Raw genomic sequence first — 25400 nt, 5'->3', positions numbered from 1 at the left:
AAATGCTCAAGAAATGACACAGATGAAATTTTTGCATTCCAAACCCCTGTTTTCCCATTCCCTTTTCAGGAGTTGGAGAGTCCTTTTCTCTTTATATTCTTTAACAATCATACCTTTAAATTTTATAGAAGATCTTTTTACAGGGGCTTGTAGTGACAGGATGAGGGGAAACAGCTTTGAGCTGGAAGAGGGCAGATTTAGACTGGAGATTAGGAGGAAATTCTTTCCAGCGAGGGTGGTGAGACACTGGAACAGGTTGCCCAGGGAGGTTATGGATGCCCCCTCCCTGGAGGGTGTCCAAGGCCATGCATCTACATCTACATGCAGCTTTGCCTGGCATTATGTCCAAAACGAGTTCCTAAACTCTACATTTCTTCCTCCCTGAAATGCTGATAAGAAGAATAATGCCTTCAGAGGGTGCTCCAAATGAAGCAGAGGACAGATCCCAGAGGATCTGGAACACCAGTCAGCAAGCAGCAGCCAGTGGCCAATATCTCATCCCTTTTTCACCTTTCCTGATAACTGTCTCTGTGTGTTTGCAGTTCCTTGATGACTCTAAAAAGTCAGTAACCTGCTGCTTAGCTGCCCTGCTTGGTTTCTTACAGTGAAGACTCTTGCAGTTTCAAACCATGGAACAGAGGAAAAATGAGGACTACTTCTAGCCACTGATTTTCACCAGAGCTGTGCCTGCTTACTCAGCCTTGAGAAAGCTGGGAGCTTTGTGTTACCCTAGATAAGAGTGCTGTCTGTGAGATGTGAAAGGTCAAAGGGCTGATATCAGCTGTGATGCAGATTTGCAGATTACAAACCCGCTGTGACCATCTACTTTGATCCGCACAAAACAGGACATAAGCTTCCTGCTGAACCAGAGGCTCTCTTCCTGGTGAAATGCTCGTTACCAAAGCATGCAGTGACAGCTCTGAAAGCTGCTGGGGCATGGAACTAAGATCATTAAAAGCAACTTAAACCAAGACTTTTTATCCAAATCTGTCCAGCTGTGGGATCTTACACATTTGCCTGGTAGCTTGGGCAGCTATTCTAATAAAGTGTCCTTCCAAGAAGTGATTTAATGTGCCATTCTAAGATATGTTTTAATCATTCTTGCAGCTCTTGGTGGGACTTTCCTTAAGGCTTTTTTTTTCATTTTAAATCCCTGATTTGTGTACACTCTGTTTCATTCCAGAAGTGGCTGCACCAATGCCAAAACCAGATAAAACAGACTCCCATGTGCTCTTGCTTAATCTTTCCTGTTGATAAATCTAAGGATTATATGAACATCTCTGAACAACAGCAGCAGATTGGGAGCTCATGCTCAGTTGCCTCTCTGGCTCCTGATCCATCAAACCTTTCCCAGTTCCAGTCCTGCAAGGCCAGGCTCTACTAAATGTTTTCCAACGAACAATCTTAAAACTTTGCTGTGATTCATAGGTTCACAGGATGTGTTGGGTTGAAAGAGACCTTAAAGATCATAGTTCCAACCCCCTCCCAGCCAGACACCTCCCACCAGCCCAGGTTGCTCAAGGCCTCATCCAGCCTGGCCTTGAACTCCTCCAGGGAGGGGGCATCCACAACCTCCCTGGGCAACCTGTTCCAGCGTCTCACCACCCTCACTGTCAAGATTTTTTTTTCTACTCTCCAGTCTAAACCTGCCCTCTTCCAGCTCAAAGCCATTGCCCCTTGTTCTATCACCCCAAGCCCTTCAAAACAGTCTCTTCCCAGCCTTCATGTAGGTCCCTCTCAGATATTGAAATGTAGCTCCCTGGGGCCTTCTCTTCTCTGGCTGAACAACCCCAGTTCTCTTAGCCTGTCCCCACAGGGGAGGTTCTCCACCCCTCTGATCATCTTCATGGCCTCCTCTGGCCCTGCTCCAACAGCTCCATGTTCCTCTTACACTGTGATGCTCATGAGTAACTACACTTGCATCTTTCTTAGCAGGTGATTTGAATCAGCTTGTATTGCTGAATTGTTGCCTTCATTATTTATCAGTTTCCTGGTCTCTGTGTCTTCTGCAGACTTCATGGGTAATAATTCCATGTCCTCTACATGGCATTAATAAGGATGTTAATAAAACAGAGCAGCAGAACTAATCTAGGCATGACCTCACCACAACAATACCAAAGTACTGATGTTTTTCTAATGACTTTTGGGAACCATCAGTCAGTTTGTTACAGTTTATTTTAATGTGACATTTAGCCTTTGCATTACTCTTGGCTCCCTTGTCAGAATCCATAACTGTGTAGAAGCAAAGCAAGTGACCTCCCTGACTAAGGATAGGATTCCTCTGCCAAACCTGAGGATGTCAAAGATGCTTGATGAGATCTTTTACAATGCATGTTGGTTCTTTCACACAGATTCACAGATTGCATTGGATTGAAAGGGACCCTCAAAGCTCATCTTGCCCAACCCCCCTGCACTCAGCAGGGACACCTCCAACTAGAGCAGGCTGCACAGGGACACATCCAGTCTGAGCTTGAATGTCTCCAGGGATGGGGCCTCGACCACAGCCCTGGGCAGCCTGTTCCAGTATTTCACCACCCTCACTCTGCAGACCTTCCTCCTGATGTCCAACCTGAATCTGCCCTGCTCCAGTTTCAAACCTTTGCCCCTCGTCCTGTCACCATAAGCCCTTTTAAACAGCCCTTCCCCAGCCTTCCTGTAGGTCCCCTTCAGATATTGAATTGCAGCTCTAAGATCTTCCTAGAGCTTCTTCCTTTCCAGGCTGAACAGCCCCAACTCTTCCAGCCTGTCCCCATAGAGAAGCTGCTCCAGCCCTTTATCATCTTTGTGGCCTCCTCTGGACCTGCTCCAGCAGGTCCATGTCTCTCTTGTGTTGGAGGCCCCAGAGCTGGATACAGGACTCCAGGTGAAGTCTCAGCAGAGCAGAGTGGCAGAATCACCTCTCTCAACCTACCTGGCCACGCTGCTTTTGATGCACCTCATTCTTTTTCAGTTCCTTATTAATGAAGTCTGGTGTCACTAAGTGCATCATCCAGGCTTTTCTTAAACATCTGCAGGGACATTGACCCCTCCACCTCCCTGGGCAGCCCCTTCATCTAGACTTCTTTATTCACTAACAGTTCACTTTAGCATCTACACTGCACATTTCCCCAGGTTTCTAATGGCCCAGAAAGAATTCTCCCAATCAGTCTCTCATCAGTCTCTCATCATTCTCTCATCATCAGAGATTCTTAGTGTGATAGCTTGGCTTTTTCTTCTGACATGGAATAGAAATGCTTAGTCAGCTCTCCTTTTTGCATAACTATTGATATCTCTCTTCTTTCTAAACAACAAGGAATGTACAGTTTTAAAACTCTTTCCCCAGTTCCTGATGAAGAAGAAAGTGTCATTTTTCCCATCACTGTAACAGGCAAGTACTGTTCCAAGTACAAATTTTAAAACAGTTTCTCCTTTGATGCAGATTGCCTGGTTTTAGGGCCTACATTCAACACAGAGAAGGAAATGAAAATGGGGAGTTTGGACTGGGTCAGACCAGATGCCATCAGCCTGTCACCAGCAGTAGTCAAAATGAGACCTCTGGGGATGAGAATAAGTGGGACTCCCAGTCCTGCCACTGCAGTACAGTGAAGGTTGTTTTGAGGGGGGAGGAAAACACAGATGTGTGTCTGCACCCAAAATGCACAAACACATACAGAATGCCAGAATCACAGAATCATTCAGGTTGGAGAAGACCCCCCTGGCATCATCAAGTCCAACCATTAACCCTACTCTGCAATGTTCAGCCCTAAACCTCATCCCCAAGCACCACATCTAAACCAGCTTTAAACACATCCAGGGTTGTTGTCTCAATCACCTCCCTGGACAGCCTATTCCAGTGTTTGACCACTCTTGCTGTGTAAAAATCTTTCCTAATGTCCAGTCTAAACCTGCCTTGTTTCAGTCTGAGGCTGTTCCCTCCTGAGTATTGCTAATCACCTGTGAGAAGAGACCAGCACCAACCTCTCCACAATGTCCTTCCAGGGAGTTGTAGGGAGCAACACTGCTGTTTGGGGCTGGAATGGGGTTCATGTTTCAAAGGCCTGTCAGAACTTGGCTCTCACCTGTCCCTTCCCAGTTTCAAAGAGGATAATACAGAGGCCTGGAGCACCTGTTCCTCCCTGCAGCCTGCTGCAGTGGGCTGTAGCTGGCAGGCTGTGTGCAGGTGAGGATGAGAGGAGTGAGCTCTGCCTGTCTCCAGGCTGCAGAGCTCACAGAGGAGGCAGGAGGGCAGCGGCAGGAAGCTCTGCGCAGTACTCACCGAGCTGCTGGGTGCTTGCTTTCCCACCAGCGAGTGTGGCTCGCTGGGAGCTGAGTTCTTTGGCGCAGCAAACTCTGGTTTCTTCATTTTTGTCTGGGGTTTGTTTTCTTTGGCATCTGGCTTACCCCCAGCCCTAGTGGGGCTTGGCTTCTGTGAGGCTGGTACCCGTGCGAGTGCTGACGAGGAGGGGTTGATATATTCATCTTCTTCCCTGAGCATCTGTGGAAGCACTGCTGGATTGGTTTTGACATAGTAGCCGTGGTAGTGCCCATGCAGCTCCCCATTCTCTGTGCTGGTGGGGTTGTGATGGGCTGAAAACTTGGGCTGCTGCTTTGCAGCTACTTCCTCCTTCGCTGATGCTTTTGAATATAAAGGCTTGTTAACCGTGGGGGTTATATTCTCAGTGGCTAAGAGCTTTTTGTCTTGATTGAGTCTTGCCCCAGAAGTGGAGCTTTGCCTTTTCTGTTGTTTTGAAGGAGAAGACTCAGAAGAAGGAGGAGGACTGTGCCTTGGACTTGCTTCTGGGGTCTGAGGGGGGGTAGTACCTTTTCGATAGAAGTGAGGTGACTCTTTTGGGGTAGGTGGCTTCTCCTGAACTTTTTCTTCAGATTTTTCTTTTACCTCCATTCCTTCTTGAAATTTTTGTTTGATATAATCAGGGCCTGAAACATAAAGTAACAGAAATCCTATGATTAAAACAAAACGAAGGCTTCACAGCAGAACTGTTGCATTGGGGTGTCACAATACCAGCAGGGGCAGTGAAAGCACCCCAGCAGGAACACCATCTCTGCAGCCTTACAGTGCTGCTCACGTGGCACCTGCTCTGTTCCTCACCCATCTGGAGAACTCCCATCCTGTGACAGCTCCCCACTGCCCATGATACATCCAGAGAAGAGATTTACTGGTATTTGATGGCACTTGACAGACTGGAGACATTCACAGGGAACACACCTGGGCCTCAGAACTGTCACCCCTCTTAAGTGTTTCCTATGATCAACTAAAAGCCTCCCAAGGCTGGCCAGAGGGACTTTCTCTCTCCTCCAGAGACTTCCCAACTGTGTTGGAATTTGTGCAACAGGAAAGGAGCAGGGTCTCGGTTGCCCATGTCTTCATGAGAGACTGGTGGGAGCAAACACCAAACCAGAAGTATCACCTTCAGATAGAGCTTCCCAAAGAAGCTGAGTGTCAGCAGGCTAACCATGCCATAGTTTTGCTGGGTATCTGGCAATATTTGATGCTGGGTGACACTGACTCCCCCCGAGAGATCTGTAGCCATCTGCAACCAAGTGAGGTCTGTGGGTGTCTCACCAGACATTCAGTATTGCCTTAACATAGTACAGCAGCCCAACCTCCCACCCCTGCAGTACACCAGACATGGCTATTAGAGACACAACTCTTGCCTCCAATCTCACCAGGAAGGTCTTTCCAACACCCAAATTCTTGGTTCTGTGTTGGTTACCTTTGGAGACTGTCCAAGGACTTTCTTTCCATCTGTTCAGTGCATTCAGATCCTATTTGACCTGCTGGCTCCAAGGAACAAGAGCACAGTTCCAGCTCCCTTCTGAGGACCAAGAGTATTTGTCAGGACTTACCTTGGGCCCTAGGTGAAAGGCAATAGCTAACACTACAGATGTGGGCAACAGAACGCTTTTCCTTCAGCACTGGAGCACTCCAAAGGAATCAGACCATGGGAACCTGGAAAGGGGGTCACTAGCATCTGATCCTACAGACCAGGCCTATCACAGTGAGGAACAGAACAGGATTTGAGGGTGAGAAGAAGGCAAGATGGGAATGTCTGTCTAGGAAATAAACATGGAATTTTGTTCTCCACTTTGTAGTGCAAGCAACTAGCAGATCATAGAATCAAAGAATTGTTTCAGTTGGAAAAGACCTCTAAGATCATCAAGTCCACCCATCAACCTGAGACCACCAGGGCCATTAAGACATGTCCCAAAGTGCCATGGCCACACATTTCTTATTATCAAAAATGTTTAAAGTATGTCTAAATTCTTTTCCTGAAGAGCTTTCACTTGTCTTCCGTTTTGTTTCCCACATACTTCCTTTCCTCTCTCTCTCTAACCTGGTAGTAATTTCTTATTCTTTACCTGGACAAGCTGGAGAGGTGGGCCAGGTAAATCTCATGAGGTTCAACAAGAGCAAGTGCAGGGTTCTGCACCTGGGCCAGAACAATCCTCACTATCAATCCAGGCTGGGGGATGAGCCTGAGGAAAAGGACCCAGGGATGCCGATGAATGAAAAGCCAGACATGAGCAGGCAGTGTGAGTATCCAGCACAGAAGGCAAATAATTTCCTGGGCTGTATCAAAAGATGTGTTGCCAGCAGATCCAGAGAGGTGGTTCTGCCACTCTGTGCTGGTGAGACCCTATCTGGAGTACTGTGTCCAGGTCTGGAGCCCTCAATATAGGAAAGACACGGACCTGATGGAGAGGGAGCCGAGGAGGGCCACGAAAACGACCAGGGGGCCGGAGCACCCCCACCACGAGGACAGGCCAAGGGAGCTGGGGCATCCAGCCTAGAGAAGAGGAGGCTCCAGGGAGACCCAACAGCAGCCCACCAGCACCCAAAGGGGACCACAGGAAGGGTGGGGAGAGGCTGCCCACAAAGGCCTGGAGCGACAGGATGAGGGGGATAAGTTCCTAGACACTCGGAGTGCCCAAGGAGAACCTGATCTGGGAAGTAGAACCAAGAAATGTCTTCTGCTCAGCTAAAGAGTAGCTTCCTTTGTGGGTAAACCTGTGTGCCTTCTTACAGTCACCTGCTGGCCCTGCTACCCTCAGTTCCAAACTGATGGACCTTTGCTGCCCGAAGGTCAGCCGGGGGGAGGCTTTGGCTCACACAAGTGTTGTGATGGAAGCAGCTGGACAGCATCCTCACAGCAGGAAGTTGCCAGTGCCTGGGGAGAAGAGCCTCTGGAAGCCTAAGGACTGTGTGGGTGTGTGTGATGTAGACCTGTAAATTCTCCTGCTGTCTACTGGCTGGCTTGGACAGCAGTTCATTGATGGCCAGGGGCTGAAGGAAGCTTTGGGTTGGCTGCAGACACACTCTGAGATGTTCTAAACCTAGAATTTCTTGTGGTGTCCTTGTGTACCACATCCTTCAGAGGATCACAGGTCACACAGGATCACAGAATGGTGGGGTTTGGAAGGGAACTCTGGAAATCATCCAGTCTCACCCCCCTGCCAAAGCAGGGTCACTTAGGTAGGTTTGAAAGCGTCCAGAGGAGACTTCACAACCTCTCTGGGCAGCCTGCTCCAGGGCTCCAGCACCTTCACAGCAAAGAAGTTTTTCCTCAAGTTCCAGTGAAACCTCCTGGGTTCCAGTTTGTGCCCAGTGCCCCTTGTCCTGTCACAGGGCACCACCAACAAGAGCCCAGCCCCATCCTCATGCCTCCCGCTCTTTGGCTCTTGCTAAGCATTGATCAGATGCCCTCTGGGGCTGCTCTTCTCCAGGCTCAGCAGCCCCAGGCTCTCAGCCTCTCCTCCTCATAGAGATGCTCCAGGCACCTCAGTATCTTTGTGGTCCTCCATTGGAGTTTCTCCAGTAGTTCCCTGCCCCTCTTGCACTGGGAAGCCCAGACCTCCTGGAAGAGCTCCAGTGAGTGATGTGGCATCATGGGCAGCCCTGTCACTGAGAAGAGAAGGGTGCCCTGGTTCTGCCACAGCATTGTTAGAGACGTGCCAGCCTCAGGCTTTCCCACATGGCCCTGTCAGACATCCACACTGGCAGCACGGGGCTGCTTCAGCACCGTGTCCCAAGCAGTGAGGAGAGGGGAGAGTCACAGGGCAAAAGTTCAAGCTTAGGGCACTGAAGATCCCTGTAGCAAGCCTGTTTCAGGGTTTGAACACTCTCTTGGTAAAGAAATGCTTTCTAGTGGTAGCTTGAGAGGTTGTCATCCACTGTGTCTGCAGGACCCTTCTGATGGATACAGTGCACCAGCAACAGCATGGAATGGTGCAGCTGCTTTGTGGCTGGGTCCATGTGCAGCAAAGTGTCAGATTTCTGGTCCCTAGACAGTGAGAGGGCACCTGAGGATTTCCAGGTGGGAGGTGGGATTTCCCTACAGAGCAATGCCTTACTGCCAGGGAGGCACAGGGATGTCAGTTCCTGGTTTCTGAATTCACCTTGACATCTGTTGGCCCTCAGTGCCCTGCTCTGGCTCCACCTGAAGCTGGTGATGCCAGCTGTGGTAAGAGCTCTGCTGAACTGTGCAGAATGAAACCCAAAAATCCTACATTTGCTAGAGATTAAAAATCAAGCACAGCACACAAGACCTGAGATGGAAGGGACTGTGACACTGGTAAGGTGTCAAAGAAAGTGAGCTCTGGATGCCTGCTTTACTTTCTGTCCTCTGGTTGCATTTCAGAGACCAACATTTTCAGCACTCTTAAACAGCTTTCCTAGCAAAGGACAAATCTAAAATCTTGCCTGAATTAATTTTTAAATTCCATTTGGCTGCTTTACAATACTTTCTCTTTTGTCTTTGTTGCTGGGGTTTTTTTCTGGCTATCTCACAATTCGTTCTCTTTTTTTTTTTCCCCTGGACTTAATGCCACTAGCAGGGAAGTACCACAGCTGCCCAGGAAAGCAAGCTACAAGGGGGAGAAGCCTGTGTGTTTTCCATAATCCAAAAGTACTCTAAAAAAAACATGCTGCCTCTTTGGAATGCTTTGTAATCACAGAAACATAGATTTGGTTTGGTTGGAAAAGCCCTCTGAGATCATCCAGACCATCCAACCATCAACCCAACATCACCTTGGCCATTAAACCATGTCCCCAAGTGCCATGGCCATAGGTTTCTTGAACACCTCCAGGGATGGGGACTCCACCACCTCCCTGGGCAGCCTGTTCCAATCCCTGACCACTCTTGCAGCAAAGAAAGTTCTCTTAATCTCCAGCCTAAACCTCCCCTGGCACCATTTCAGGCCATTTCCTCTCATTCTATCACCTGATACTAGGAAGAAGAGACGAACCTCCACCTCACTCCAACCTCCTTCCAGGGAGCTGCAGAGAGCAATGAGGTCTGCCTTCAGCCTCCTCTTCTCCAGATTGAACACCCCCAGGTCCCTCAGCTGCTCCTCCCGAGACCTGTTCTCCAGACTCATCCCCAGCTTTGCTCATTTCCTCCTCCTCCTTTCCTTGATAGTTCCTTTGCTTTGCTGAAGTATTCTCCAGCTGACACACTCAGGGCTTGTCACTCTGATGCTAGCATTGTTGCTTCCTCAAGCAGTACCCCTGGCAGCCTTTCCTCTTGTGCTGCACTGAAGGCGATACAGAAACTAGCATGTGGCAATGGTTCCTCACTCCCCAGCTCCATGAGCGTCATGGAGAGTGATGCCTGCATGCCCTGGCACTGTTTGATTCGATCTGGCAGCCTGCTGTCCTTCAAACCAGCTACTACTGACATGACCTAAAAACACAGCACAAAGAGAGCACGTTGTGTGTGACCACCCTGGTGCCACAGCCTGACAAAGGCACAGCAGCATTCAGCCATCTGGAAGCTACACTATACCAATCCCCCACCTAGGAGCAATTGCAGAGGTGGTGTCACTGAACAGGGACAGGTTTGAAAGCAGCCTTACATGCAGCTGTCCCTTCTTGTTAAGGAAAGAGTCACAGACTGCGTTGGGCTGGAAGGGACCCTGAAATGGCATCTTGTCCAACCCCCTGCACTCAGCAGGGACACCTCCAACTAGAGCAGGCTGCCCAGGGCCACATCCAGTCTGATCTTAAATGTCTTCAGGGACAGAGCCTCAAGCACATCCCTGGGCAGTCTGTTCCAGTATTTCACCACTCTCACTGTGCAGAACTTCCTCCTGATGTCTAAACGAAATCTGCCCTGCTCCAGTTTCAGACCACTGACCCTACAACAGGCAGTCACTGGTAAAGATTTCTTAATGTCCTCTGCAGAACCCCAAACACACAAATAACTGTGGACCAAGGTTGTCCTTTCAACTGCTTTCTCCATCCTCAGGAAGCAGTTTTGTGCAGTATTACAAACAGCTTCTACCTAGTTTTGCTAGAACACGTAAGTCATAAAATGAAATCATAAAATGGTTTATGGACAGAAGGGACCTTTGAAGGTCCCCTGGTTCAACCCCTTGCCATGGGCAGGGACATGTTTCTAACTGAAAAAGCCTTTTCTGGACTGAGAATGGAAAACATAGTCATGCTGCACAGCTCTTCATGCAGTTCTGCCATCTTCCAAATATTTGCCAGTGCTCTGTCCTGGCTTTGACATGGATAGAAACAAGGAGGCCCTTGCCTAAAGCCACACCAAACACTCCTGTCACACCCCAGACAAGGACCAAGGGCACTGAGTTACTGATTCACTGCCCACAGCACACACCTACTGCTCACAATGCACAGCCAAGCACACACCTTGGCCAAACCCAAGGCAGGTTCTCACGTCCCTGTGTTTGCTCTGTTCTGATGTTTGCACAGCACAAGAGAGCTGCTGGTGTGGACTGTGCCCTGCTGGTGTAGGTTGTGCCCTGCTGGTGTGGGTTGTGCCCTCACTGCTCTACTGCCAGTCTCCCTGCACTGCACACAGGTTTGGGATGGAGGCTCCATGGCACTGTGCTCTCTCATAGTTGTTTCTGCAAAGGTCAAAACATCTGCTCCAGCACAGGGACTGGTGATACCAAACTGGGAGGAGTGGTGACACCCTGTCAGGCTGTGTGGCCTGGACATGCTGGAGAGCTGGGCAAAGGGGAACCTCATGAGGTTCAACAGGGATAAGTGTAGAGTCCTGCAGCTGGGTAGGAACAACACCATGCACCAGTACAGGTTACAAGAGCAGCTCCACGGAGAAGGACCTTGGAGTCCTGGTTGACAGTGAGTTACCCATGGGACAGCAATGTGCCCCCGTGGCCAAGACGGCCAATGGTAAACTTGTGTGCATGAAGAAGAGTGTGGACGTCAGGCCAAGGGAGGTTCTCCTCCTCCTCGGCTTAGCCCTAGTTAGACCACATCTGGAGTACTGTGTCTCCCCAGTTCAAGAGGGACAGGGATCTGCTGGAGAGAGTTCAATGGAGAGCTACAAAGATGATGAAGGGTCTGGAGCAACTCTCTTATGAAGGAAAGACTTGGGGCTGTTTAGTCTGGAGAAGAGAAGGCTGAGAAGGGTCCTAAATGTCTACAACTATCTGAGGGGTGGCTGTCAGGAGGATGCAGCCAATCTCATTTCAGTGGTACCCAGTGATAGGATGAGGAGCAATGCACCTAAACGCAATCACAGGAAATTCCATCTCAACTTGAGGAGAAACTTCTTCAGTATGAGGGTGCTGGAGCCCTGGAGCAGGCTGCCCAGAGAGGTCGTGGAGTCTCCTTCTCTGGAGATCTTCAAAACCCACCTGGACATGTTCCTGTGTGACCTGCCCTAAGTGGGCCTTCATTGCAGGGACGTTGGATGGAACGATCTCTGGAGGTCCTTTCCAACCCCTGACATTCTGTGATTCTGTGACTTGAGCTGCTCTTCTCTAATTCCAAACCATTGCCCCTCATTCATCAGGTCCATGTCTTTCCTGTGTTGAGAGCTCCAGAGGTGGACATGGCACTGCAGGTGAGGTCTCCCCAGAGCAGAGGCAGGATCCCCTCTCTCCATCTGCTGGCCACTCTGCTTTTGATGCAGCCCAGGCTGCCATTGGCTGCCAGTGCCCATTGCTGGCTCATGTCCAGCTTCTCCTCCACCAGCACCCCCAAGTCCTCTGCAGGGCTGCTCTCAATCTCATCATCCCCCAGCCTGGACTGACAAAGAGGATTGTTCCAGCCCAGGTGCAGAACCCTGCACCTGGCCTTGTTGAATCCCAGAATCCCAGCGTGGTGGGGGTGGGAAGTGACCTCTAGAGATCAGCTCCTCTGAGGCCCCTGTAGGTTCACCTAATCCACATCACATGTTAAAAATAAAATAACATGAGAAACTTCACATTTTCCAACAGACTTTAATCTCTCACTAGTACAATAAAATCCTTTCCAGATAAATCACCACAACGTGAGCACTGTGAGGAACCTTCTCACCACACAGACCTTCTTAGCTGAATTTCACCATGGCACAAATATTTATGACACAGATATAAATAGGGTTTACAATGGAAATGTTGACACTGTGATAATACTCCCATGTGATAGACCCTCCTTCTCCGTGCCCTTGGCTGATGGACACTGTGACAGACCACTACAGAAATTTACTGGAGCAGGCTATGAGTGGGCAGGTTCCCAGTCCTGGAATCACAGAATCACACAGATTCCCAGAATGGTGGGGGTTGGAAAGGACCTCTGGAGATCATCCAGTCCAACCCCCCTGCTAGGTTGGGTTGCACAGGAACACATCCAGACAGGATTGAACGTCTCCAGAGAAGGAGACTCCACAACCTCTCTGGGCAGCCTGCTCCAGGCCTCCAGCACCCACACACCAAAGTTTATCCTTAAGTTCCAGTGGGTTCCAGTTTGTGCTTTCTGCCCCTTGTCCTGTCACTGGGCACCACTGAAAAGAGCCCAGCCCCATCCTCTCCATCCCAACCCTTTAGCTCTTGCTGAATATTGAGAAGATCCCCACTGGGGCTGCTCTCCAGGCCAAACAACCCCAGCTCTCTCAGCCTTTCTTTGTCAGTCAGATGCTCCAGGCCCCTCAGCACCTTCATGGCTCTCCATTGGAAGGAAAGGTTCTTTTGGGAACAAACCAAGAATCTTGAACAGGAGACACTAAGGCACCAAGGACCTCTTTCTCTCAGATTATTGCTCTCATCAGTGAACTCATGGTGGCTGCTCAGGCAGCTCTACCTAGGCTAGAATTCAAGAAGCTACCTCAAGCCAGGCACGCAGCTAAGACAGCAGTCCAGGATGCTTCTGTCTAGCTTGCTTAGTAGTCAAGTTCTGTGGCCTTTACTAGGCAACTACAAGTTGTATCTGGATGTTAATTAACTAGCTCAGCACTGAATGGAAGCCTGTGAAAATTAGAGTGGTTGCAGCACCTTTAACTCTCTGCAGGAACCTCTCTCTCTCTTACTAGTTTTCAAAGTTAATTTCATGCATTTTTTGGTAAGAAAATAATTTGATTGTGTGACTCAGAAGTATCTTGGATAAACTGAAAAAGCATCTTGAAGAATTAAAACTACTCCTTCACATCCTCTCACCTCTTTCCTCCACCCAAGCATGCCCTTGTTGTAGATTCAGTGATCCACAGAATGGGTTGGAAGGGACACTAAAGCTCATCCAGTTCCTATCTCCCTGCCAAGGGCAGGGACAGCTCCCACTAGATCAGGTTGCTCAAGGCCTTGCTCTAGGGAGGGGGCATCCACCACCTCCCTGGGCAGCCTGTTCCAGTGTCTCACCACCCTCACTGTCAAGAATTTCTTCCTATTCTCCAGTCTCGATTTGCAGAGTGGGTTGAGCCAGAGCTGTGCATGGCAGCAGGGCAGGATGGGTGCAGGCTTCCAGAAAGCAGGAAGGGCCTTATACTGTGCAAAGGGAATGATGTGGAAGGATGGAAGCATCTATACCTAGGGCTTGGCGAGACTGGTGATAAACTTGGAAATCAAGTTGTCAAGAGTTATGACAAGAGGTATAAAAAGAAAGGGGAGGGCAAGAACAAAGCTCCAAACCTTTACCTCTTTTTAGCACACCTTCTTTCTCTGAGTCCCAAATACAGCAGCAGTGCCTTAGGACACTTCTATAGGCTCTGGCTTCTGCAGAGTTGTGTAGAAAGAAGACAGAGACAATAACTTGTGGAGAAAAGCTGCTGTGGAGAAAAGAATCCTGACAACAGTTGTGTGAGGATGATGAAGCCGTATGTCGAATAATTTCAGAAAATGAACAGGCTCTTGTATGACTAAAAATAACCTGTGAGCTTCTGTGTGCTGCAAGGCATGGTTGGTAACTCTAATCAGGCAAAGCGCTGCTTGGAATTGGCTTTTAAACCAAAAGAATCTGGCCTGGTCCACATGCATTTAGCCAGTAGATTCCAGTTAATTAGCATCAGGCAGAACTCTCTCCTTCCTGTCCATATGGAGCTTGCATTTTGTGCACTGGAGGAGGTGGAGGTGGCAGAGAGAAGGGAGATGGGAAGGATGGGCAGCCTCATCTAGTTGGACATGTCCCTGCTGACTGCAAGGGGGTTGGACAAGTTGACTTTTGAGGGTCCCTTCCAACCCAATGCAATCTGTGAATCTGTAAAGGATTTGTTACCTTCTGAGGTTAAGGACAAGCACCACTGGTTAAAGAGCATGCAAACCACAGCTGTTCTTTAAAGGCATCAGAAGCTATCAGAACCTGTCTTAGAGTAAGCTGCAGACACTTCCTTCTGAAGCCTGTGATGTTCAGCACCTTTGTACTGATGCTGTCACAGCAACCAAACATCACAGGGAAAAACACCGGCAAAATCCAACCAATTCTTATTCTTTTCACCAGGTGTGACGGTTTGAAACTGTCTTTTTAATTTTTCCTTGCAAAGTTCAGAAGAGAGAAAGTGAAAGAATGTAAATAAGTCACTATTGGGTGTAAGAAAGCAAAATACTGATTGTTCTAAACACTTCCATTGGATAGATAGAAATGTTTAAGAACTATTACCCAAAACAAAGTGGGCACTCTGCACATTCTGCATTCTGCAGTGGGGGCAGTTGCTGGGCTGTCTGGTTGCTGTTTTCTTCTTCTTCTCTTCTGGCTGAAGATAACACACTGACCTTGGCAGCTAAGTTAACAACTTTCTGTTTAACTAACTCTGCTTTCTGTCCAAGAGGGGTCTGAGGGGGAAGCTCCTGGGAGAGAGAGAGGCCCCTTTGGGAGGGTCCCCTTGGGGGGAAGCAAAGGGAAATTGGTTGTGCTTTTCTGTTGATTGCATATATTTGTAAATGTTGTGAATTTTGTATATTTGTACATATTCATTGCATTTCATCATAGATTTTAGACTCTGCTTGTAAATACAGCTTTCATTTGCTTCCAGACTGGGCTAGCCTGGTTGTTGTCGGTGGGGGGGGAATTTCAGCTCACACCGACACACTTTTTATTGTGGGCACGCCTCCTACTGGCAGTCTCGCTGAGGTACCCCAGCAGAGATGATTTACCAATGCACTTGCCTAGGTGCCTGTCTGTGCCTGTATCCTTTGAGAGCATCCCCAACTGAGAGGCCGATTTGTCGCCTACCACCAATGCTGGGGCTCCCATATCAAAACACCTGGCTAGCCAAGACAGGACTGGCTCATTATCTCCTCTGATGTAATCCTTCCTCACATGTCTAATTTCCTGTCTGGGTGCATTAGCTGACTGTATGTCATCCTCATCATCATCCTCATCATCATCCTCATCATCATCCTCATCCTCATCATCATCATCATCATCATCATCATCATCATCATCATCATCATCATCATCATCATCATCATCATCATCCTGAGGTCGCTGTCCCCATAATCCTGTTGTAATCCTCCGTTGAATTTCCTTGAGTTCAGAGGCTCTGCCAGCAGTTGCTAATGTACCAGGGTCTACATCCTGACCTACATCTCCATCATCCATGTGGGGTCTCAAGAGGTCTGCCAGAGTTTTAAGGCTAACCCTCTCTTCCTCACCAGAAGGATCTTTCTTAACAGAGGGACCCTGAGTAGAAGGACCCTCATCTCCATCTGCACCATCTCCTGCAGCATCTGCATCTCCTCCTGCAGCTCCTTTGCGCTTTCTGCTTACAGTGGCCACCAAATTTACTGGCTTGGTTTTCACATTCACAGCAGAGTTGGAAGAGCAAGTAGCCTTATGTCTTTCTTGACACAGTGCTATCAGTAGCCATATGATTATTCCAAGAAGCAACAAAATTAAGATTAGCACAAGATGTCTAAGGTACCAAAGACCCTCTGTAGTTGTAAGAGGAGTAACAAACTCAAATGTGTCTGCTAGCACATCCATAGTTGAGTTACCATAGCTTCTTAGCCCAATAAGACCACAACAGAATTCACCAACATTCAGTAACTTGTTCTTAACCCAAAGAAACAACTTATATGCCACATATCTCACAATCTTGTCTATCATGCAGGAAACAGCCCATCTGTAGACAATCACACTGATAACAGAGGAAATAAAATGACTCAAAATCCAAAACAGCTTCATTTTGCTTCCTAATCTGAGCAGAAATAAATCATACAAGCAATCCAGCCCCACGTTGGGCGCCAAAACTAAAAAGTGTGTCGGTGTGAGCTGAAATTCCCCCCCCACCAACAATAACCAGGCTAGCCCAGTCTGGAAGCAAATGAAGGCTGTATTTACAAGCAGAGTCTAAAATCTACAATGAAATGCAATGAATATGTACAAATATACAAAAGTCACAACATTTACAAATATGTACAATCAACAGAAAAGCACAACCGATCTCCCTTTGCTTCCCCCCAAGGGGACCCTCCCAAAGGGGCCTCTCTCTCCCAGGAGCTTCCCCCCAGACCTCCCTGGACAGAGAAGCAGAGTTAGTTAAGCAGAAAGTTGTTAACTTAGCTGCCAAGGTCAGTAGTGTTATCTTCAGCCAGAAGAGAAGAAGAAACAGCAGCCAGACAGCCCAGCAACTGCCCCCACTGCAGAACGCAGAATGTGCAGAGTGCCTACTTTGTTTTGGGTAATAGTTCTTAAACATTTCTATCTATCCAATGGAAGTGTTTAGAACAATCAGTATTTTGCTTTCTTACACCCAATAGTGACTTATTTATACTCTTTCACTTTCTCTCTTCTGAACTTTGCAAGGAAAAATTAAAAAGACAGTTTCAAACCATCACACCAGGAAATCTTCGTTCTCTTCCCATGCATTTCACCTAAAGAAATTTTGTCCCTCTCTAAAGAGAGCATTGATAAACTGCACCTTGATTTCTCTCCTGCCTTATTTAGGAGCTCAAAGACTTGATCTGGTGAGCCAGGGATGTTCTCCTGACAGCTGGCTGGTCTGAGAGATCATCTGCCATAAACCACTGCAGATGCTCTCTGGTAAAGTGCCAAGGCCACCATTACCCTGCAGCAAAGCAGTTTTACCTCTCCTCCATGTAATCAAGTGTTAGTCATTGAAACTAGGCTGCCCAGAGAGGTTGTGGATGCCCCCTCCCTGGAAGTGTTGAAGGCCAGGCTGGATGAGGCCTAGAGCAACCAAGGCTAGATGAGAGGCGTCCCTGCCCATGGCAGGGAGGTTGCAGTACATGACCTCTGAGATCCCTTCCAACCTAAGCCATTCCATGTTTCTCTGAAGAGCAGGATATCTCTGCACATGGACAAATGGCTTCGCTGTGCAGTCTTCAGGCCACCTCCTGAGAATGGATTTACAAGAGATGGCCTGTGGAATGAAGACTGCAATAGGTAAGGCAAAGCATCCATTAAGTCTTAAGCAATATTCCCCCTGGGTGCCAAAAGCCTTTCTTTTCTGCTGCGCCATGGGAGGAGCCCTCCTGTGAGGCATCTGTCCTGCTCTGGCTTTGATCAAGACACACAAGAGTGTAGATAGTTTTTCTCCAAGCAAAGATAACCTCAAAGTGTCCCTGGATGCCTCCTGTGAAGGAGGGTATGACGCAGGTTCCATTTGTTGCCTGTTCTGCTACGCCTTCTTCTGACATGTCTACAAGTTTAGTGATGCCTGAAGGAAACAAACAGGTAAGAGCTGGGAATTCTCCAAATTCATTTTGTTTGGTGATAAAAAGGCTCTGTAAACATGGCCTCTTTAAAGACTGCCACATTTGCTACATCTCCAAAGGCAGAACCTTGTGTGGAGGGCTCTGCAAGGATTTTCCATCCCCACAACTATGAACCACCAGATGAATCCCTGCTACAGCAAACTAGAAGCCTGGTTTTGCCTGAGACCAGTGTGCACAGCTTTAGGGAAAAAAGCTCCTGTAACCCTGTCAGTCATAGAACAGAATCATGGAATCACAAAGTCTTAGGGTTGGAAAAGCCCTTTCAGATCATCCAGTCCAACCTGGTGCTGGTGCTAAACCTCTGCACCCTCAGCACCACATCTCTGCAGCTTTGAAACACCTCCAGGGATGGGCAACTACCTCCCTGGGCAGCCTCTTCCAGTGCTTGAGAACCCTTTCAGTGAAGAATTTTCTTCTGACGTCCAACTTAAACCTCCCCTGCTGCAGGTTGAGGCCGTTTCCTTTCCTCCTATCACTGTTCTGGGGTCTTCCAGCACTCTGATCATACCTATGGCCCATTCCAGCCTGGGAGAAGAGGCCAGCCCCCAACCTTGCTCCAGCCTCCTTTCAGGGAGCTGTAGAGAGCAATGAGCATTCCCCTCAGCCTCCTCTTCTCCAGGCTAAGCAACCCCAGTTCCCGCAGCTGCACCTCAATGTCCTTCTTGTTGTGAGGACCCCAAAACGGAACCCAAGACTCAAGGTGTGGCCCATCAGTGCTGAGTCCAGGGGGACAATCCCTGCCCTGGTCCTGCCAGTCACACTATTGCTGATCCAGGCCAGGATGCTGGTGGCCTATTCGGATTTTCTAAATAAACTTAGGTCACAGGTAATGAGGAGCTCAGTCACTCAGACAGAAAAAAAGAAAGCTTAACTGTTGTTTACAGAGCTGGTTTGGCTTTTTTCCCCCCTCTTTTTCAAGAGACCTGCTGATGCAGCGCAGACGTTTCCTGGCTGCTGCCAGCACACCTGCACACAGTGTGCCAAGCAGCACAAGCGATTGGAGAACAGCGACGCTTTCCCACAGCAGCTTATTCTCAGGACAAGTTAGCAAAGTGGAAAGCTTTCTCTTTCAGAGCCTGAGGTACAAAACTTATCAGAAATTCATGGAATCACAGAATGCTTTAGGTTGGAAGGGATCTTGGAGATCATCCAGTTCCAATCTCCCTGCCATGGGTTGGAACACCTTCCACTACACCCAGTTGCTGAAGGCTTCCTCCAATCTGGCCTTGAACACCCCCAGAGAGGAGGCATCCACAGCCTCCGTGGGCAGCCTGTTCCAGAGTCTCACTACCCTTGTACTAGAGAACTTCTTCCTCAGCTCCAGTCTAACCCCGCTCTGCCTCAGCTTCAAACCATTTCCCCTTGTTCTGTCTCTAGACACCCTGATGAAAAGTCCCTCTGCAGCCTTCCTGCAGGATCCCTTCAGGTATTGGAAGGCAGCTCTAAGTTCTCCCCGGAGTCTTTTCTTCTCCAGGCTGAACACCCCCAGCTCCCTCAGCCTATCCTCATAGCAGAGGTGCTCCAGTCCTTGGATCATCCTTGTGGCTCTCCTCTGGAGTTGGTGCAATAGCTCTGTGCCCTTCTTGTGCTGGGAAGCATCATCTGTTATGGTAAAGCCTTTTCCAGGACTGTCAGAATTCCCTTGGACAGTAGAAAAGTTAAGGAACTTTCCCTAAAACACATTACAGAAATAGCCCCAACTCCTGTTGATCTCTGCTCTCTGAAGTCTGCCTATGACACACTGTCCTGAAGAAGGGGTTGGTTTGAGGAAAAGGTGTAGGCTTGATACTGACTTTTCACCATAGCTGGTTTTATACACAGCAAAATTCATCACATGCTTCCAGACTGTAACCAAAGCCTCCTCCAGCAATGCACACCCCTCATGACTTACCCAGGACCATTGTTGCTGTATAAGTGACAACATTCACACTGAAATCAGCTTTTACAACTCAACACAGAACCTTTTCCCTGCAATGATAATCATGTAAAAAAAAAAGTGCCAAACTAGCCCCACCCTCCAGCCCCACCCTCCAGTTACCTGGTTGGTAGAAATTTGGTGAAAGTTCTCTGGCAACTGCTCTTGCAATGTCACTCTCCTGGCGAGCAGCCTGAGCAGCCTGATCCGCAGCATCAGCTTTAGCTCTTGCGTGAGCAGTTCTGTACAGAGCAGAAAAGAGGTTTATGCAGGGGGGACTCTGGGGAGACACATCAAGGGTGTGAGAGCAAAGAGCTCCTGCCCTCAGCTGCCATATGCTCTCCTGTAACACTGGCTTATGCCTGCTTGCTGTGAGTAACTGCAAAGCATAGAATCATAGCAATGTTTTGGCTGGCAAAGCCCTCTAAGATCATCCAGTCCAAACATCCACCCAACACCTTGGGAAAATTGGGCAGGACCCAGAAAGCCTTTGTGAACATTTTTCTTCCATTCCCTTTCTGCCATTTGTTTCCTCAGCACCAGCCTAAGGAAGAAAGGACATTCTTGCTCTTAGTAAGAATCTGCTTTTGCAGCTTGCTCTTGTACATGGCATCTGCTCATCTCTCACAGAATCATAGAGTTGTTTCAGTTGGAGAAGATGGCTAAGATCATTGAGACCGACAACCCAGCACCGCCATGGCCATTAAACCATGTCCCCAAGTGCCATGGCCACAGGTTTCTTGAACCCCTCCAGGGATGGGGACTCCACTACCTCCCTGGGCAGCCTGTGCCAATCCCTGACCACTCTTGCAGCAAAGAAAGTTTTCTTATTCTCCAGCCTAACCCTCCCCTGGCACAATTTCAGGCCATTTCCTCCACTTCTACCATCTGATACTAGGGAGAAGAGACTAATCCCCACCTCACTCCAACCTCCTTTCAGCGAGCTGTAGAGAGCAATGAGGTCTCCCCTCAGCCTCCTCTTCTCCAGACTCCCAGTTCCCTCAGCTGCTCCTTACCAGCCCTGTTCTCCAGACCCTTCATAAGCCTTATTGCCTTTCTCTGGACATGCTCCAGCACCTCATTGTCTTTCTCATAGTGAGGGTTCCAAAACTGAACTCAGGATTTGAGGTGCAGCCTTTGCCAGGTTCCTGTACAGGGGCATGATCAGTTCCCTACTCCTGCTGGCCACACCACTGCTGATCCAGGCCAGGCTGCTGGTGCCTGCCTTGGCCACACCCTGGCTCATATTCAGTTGGCTGTCAACCAGCACCCCCAGGTCCTTTTCTGCTGGGCAGTTTCCAGCCACTCTGCCCCGCAGCCTGGAGTATTGCATGGGATTGGTATGACCCAAGCATAGGACCCTGCACCTGGGTGACATCAACAAAAAATGAGGCAAAGGATTTTGGAACCAACACACAACTCCTCTCAGCTCTTCAGTCCTGCTCATTCTTGTATCTCGCTTACTTGCAGGGGCACAATTTACCACCTAAACTTAGAATTTCTAAACAGAACAAAAATAGGATCTGACCAAAACCTGGGATGATGATTTTCATACATACTGGCAGCATGTGTGCAAGAGGTCAGGCTGGGCCTCCACAGCAACTCCTCAACAGAGGTCTGTTACCCCAGGCCATGGAGTGTTCAGGGAGACTGTAGAATGTCCTTAGCTCTAAAGGTTGCACCAGATGATCTTCTGGGGTCCCTTCAAACCTGGCATTCTATGTCTTTGATGTTTCAATAGACATTTGTATATAATCATAGAATCATAGAATGGTCTGGGTTGGAAGGGACCTCCAAAAGTCATCCAGTACAACCCCCCTGCAGTCAGCAGGGACATTCTCTACTAGATCATGTCGTCCAGAGCCCTGTCAAGCCTCACTTTAAATATCCCCAGGGATGGGGCCTCAACCACCTCCCTAGGCAACCTGTTCCAGTGTTCCACCACCCTGATGGTGCAGAACTTGTTCCTAACATCCAATCTAAATCTGCTTAGCTCTAGTTTTAAGTCATTGCCCCTTGTCCTGTCACTGCAGGCCTTTGCAAACAGTCTCTCTCCATCCTTCCTGTAGTCCCCTTCAGGTACTGGCAGGCTGCTATTAGGTCTCCCTTGGAGCCTCTTCTTCTCCAGGCTGAACACCCCCAGCTCCCTCAGCCTCTCCTCATAGCAAGGTATAAAATTAGTTTTAAATTCTTGTAACTCATTGAATGTCAAAACCAAAGCAGTCTGAAAAGGCATCTTGTCTGAAGTCAAGACAACAGTTTGGAAGGCGTTTGGAAAGTATCCTGCCCTTTGCTTCCACTTTTCTCCTTCTGCTGTTGCTCACGAAGCCTTGAGAACAGTTTGTGCAAGTGCTTCTGGTTCCAGCCTGTGCAAATGGAGAGCTGTGCTGCTGCTGGATTGCATCACGGCCCCAGCTTCCCTCCCCACTTGGTTTGTTAAACAGTCATCTGCTTAAAAATTCCTGGTGGCAGTGATCCCTCTGTGCCTTTGCAGCATTAGCACAGAGCCTGGAGCTACCAAATGCTTCAGCAGAAGGGAGGGGAAGCTCAGTGTGGCAAACCAGCAGAGTTTTTTCAGCCTCCAGAGATGTTAATAACATTTTAAAATCAGATTTATTAAAGGGTGTGATCTCAGGGTTGTTCTAAAGTTCTAGTAGAAAACTAACACTTTCAGTAAGAAAAAAGGGACTAGTTAAGAGGGCAACAGCAGCAATAACTTCGAGCCTGTGGGCCTGGTGCCACTAATCGGTAATCACAGACATCAAAACTTTCACCATTTTGGCTGCAAAAATTCTGTTTCAAGGAATGAAGAAGATTCATGTGTGCTTTAGACAAAGGCAGAGGAAACCTCAGTGAGCAGCAAGAGATTAACAGTACCGCAGACTTTGCATTTCTAAAGGATGTTTAATCCCCTGGGGGAGCAGGACAGACACAGACAGCAAAGCCCCGCAGAGACAGCTTCAGCTGAGCTGCCTGCAGAAGCCCTTCATTGAGTTCCATCCTCCCTAAAGTGTGTGCTGAGCACTACTGAGAAGCTGAGTAGGGCAGAGGTTACTGGGTCAGGGTCAGCTGCTGCTGCCTGCTCCTAGGGGCTTCCGGAGGAGAAAGGTAGTGATAGATAAGGTAGATAAGGTAAATAAGACAGATATAGATAGATAGACAGATAATGATAGATAAGATAATGATAGACAATCCAGTGAGACTTGGACACGCTGGAGAGCTGGGCAAAGGGGAACCTCATGAGGTTCAACAAGGATAAGTGTAGAGTCCTGCAGCTGGGTAGGAACAACACCATGCACCAGTACAGGCAAGGGGGGGACCTGCTGGAGAGCAGCTCCATGGAGAAGGACCTCGGAGTCCTGGTTAATAATAAGTTATCCTTGGGAGAGCAATGTGTCCTGATGGCCAAGAAGGCCAATGGTATACTTGGGTGCATTAAGAAGACTCTGGCCAGCAGGTCAAGGGAGGTACTCCTCCCCCTCTACTCAGCCTTGGTGAGCCACATCTGGAGTATTGCTCCTATTTCTGGGATCCCCAATTGAAGAGGGTCATGACACTAGAGAGCATCCAATGGAGGCTATGAGGATGATGAAAGGACTGGAGCATCTGTCTGATGGGGAAAGGCTGAGAGACCCGGGGCTGTTCAGTCTGGAGAAGAGAGGAGATCTGGCTGAGAGGAGATCTTATTGATGTTTACAAATATCTGAAGAGTAGGTGTCAAAAAGAAGGTTCCAGTCTCTTCAGTGCTGTCTTGTGATAAGGGGCAATGGACACAAGCTGGAACACAGGAAGTTCCACCTCAACATGAGGAAACAATTGTTTGCTGTGAGGGTGCTACAGCTCTGGACAGGCTGCCCAGAGAGGTTGTGGAGTCTCCTTCTCTGGAGACTTTCAAGGCCTGCCTGGATGTGTCCCTGTGTGGCCTGCCCAAGGTCATCCTGCTCTGGCAGAGGGGCTGGACTTGATGACCTCTGGAGGTCCCTTCCAATGCCTACCATTCCATGCTTCTATGATAACTCAGGAACACCTTGGACTTGCACTCAGGGTGGGGGAAGGAGCCTGTCCACCAGAAGCAGCACACTGCATGACTCCATGTGTGGGTGCTCCTGAATGGCTGCACCCTGTGTGCTGGCTCAGAGGCTGCCACCAGAGCTGCTCTTCCCCTCTAATCATTAGTTTGGATTCGATGAGCTATTCTTAGCTCCTGCATAATGATGTATGGGTAGCGTGAACCTAATGAAGCAATCCTAGTGCTGAGACATTGTTTGGTGAGACAATAATGCAGTGTGTGCATAGATAAACTGACATTGAGCATCCTTTTGTGAGGACAGGACAACCAGACTGTTCCCACAGCAAAACAGGCCGATGCCACGGCCACTGCTGCAGCAAGCACTGCACAAGCTAAGATACAAAGGGACTAGCAGCTCGAAACCAAACTGCCAGGATAGAGCAGCTCTAACTGATGCCTGAGAAGTTCCCATATTATCAGATCCAAGATGCAAATCACACATTCTGCCCAAACTTACATAGCCACAGAATTGTTTCAGTTGGAAAAGTGTTTTAACATCTTGGCATCCAACCATTATCCAACTCTTCCCAGGCTGGTGCTAAACCATGTCCCACATCTCTGCATCTCTGAAACACCTCCAGGGACGGGGATTCAACCACATATCTGGGAGGCCTGTTACAGGGCTTGAGAACCCTTGTAGTGAAGAAGTTTCTTCTCATATCCAACCTAAACATCCCCTGGTGCAACTTGAGGCCATTTCCTCTCATGACTTGTTACTTGGGAGAAGAGATCAACCCTTACCTTTTCCAGCATCCATTCAGGGAGCTGTAGAGGGCAGTGAGGTCTCCCCTCAGCCTCCTCTTCTACAGACTAAACACCCTCAGCTGCTCCTCCCCAGCCCTGTTCTCCAGACCCCTCCCCAGCTTTGTTGCCCTTCTCTGGAAATGTGCCAGCCACTCAATGTCTTTCTTGGGGTGAGAGTCCCAAAACTGAAGCCAGGACTCAAGGTGTGTTCTCTCCAGTGCCACAGGGGACAATCCCTGCTCTGGTCCTGCTTGCCACACCATTCCTGATCCAGACCAGGATACAGTATCAATGAGTTAAGGATTTGAATGGTGATGTGTAGCAAGCTAGTGAAGCTCCCTCAGGTGAAGCTCCATCAGAGCATGAAGAAGCCAAGGAACAGAAGGGAACTGAGCACTGCTCTCCTTGGCTCTCTTATTGCAACTCACAATTCCTGCTCTCCTGACCCTCTGGTACTCACCTCAGGAGTTCCAGCAGAGCAGAAGGGCAGCACCTGCTCAGCTGTGTGCAATGCCAAGGCAGGTCTCAGCCACACACCTGAACAGGGCCTCTGGGCTGTGCTGTCACTGAGGGACAACACTGCTGGAGGAATGCAACAGGCAGGGACAGCAAAGGAACAGTTCCTGCACTCCGGATGAGGCCTTTGGCCAAGCACAACCTGACAACCTCCTCAGCAAGCATCACTGCTGACACAGAATCATAGAATTGTCAGGGTTGGAAGGGACCTCAAGGATCAGCCAGTTCCAACCCCAC

General features: G+C 48.8%; 1 protein-coding gene across 1 annotated transcript in view; it reads right to left on the bottom strand.

Annotated features, from left to right (window-relative positions):
- Nucleotides 1–25400, bottom strand: part of JPH1 (junctophilin 1) — an 80943-nt gene that overhangs the window by 4771 nt on the left and 50772 nt on the right. The window contains exons 3-4 of the mRNA XM_054385396.1: nucleotides 19958–20076; nucleotides 4256–4917 (exon numbers count right to left, since the gene is read on the bottom strand). Of these exons, the coding sequence (XP_054241371.1) occupies nucleotides 4256–4917; nucleotides 19958–20076 (781 nt within the window). The remainder of the gene's footprint in view (nucleotides 1–4255; nucleotides 4918–19957; nucleotides 20077–25400) is intronic.

Source organism: Indicator indicator, chromosome 12 (assembly GCF_027791375.1).
Source record: "Indicator indicator isolate 239-I01 chromosome 12, UM_Iind_1.1, whole genome shotgun sequence".
NCBI classification, from domain to species: domain Eukaryota; kingdom Metazoa; phylum Chordata; class Aves; order Piciformes; family Indicatoridae; genus Indicator; species Indicator indicator.
Note: the sequence above shows the minus strand (reverse complement) of the source record. Positions and strands in the feature narration are given on the sequence as shown.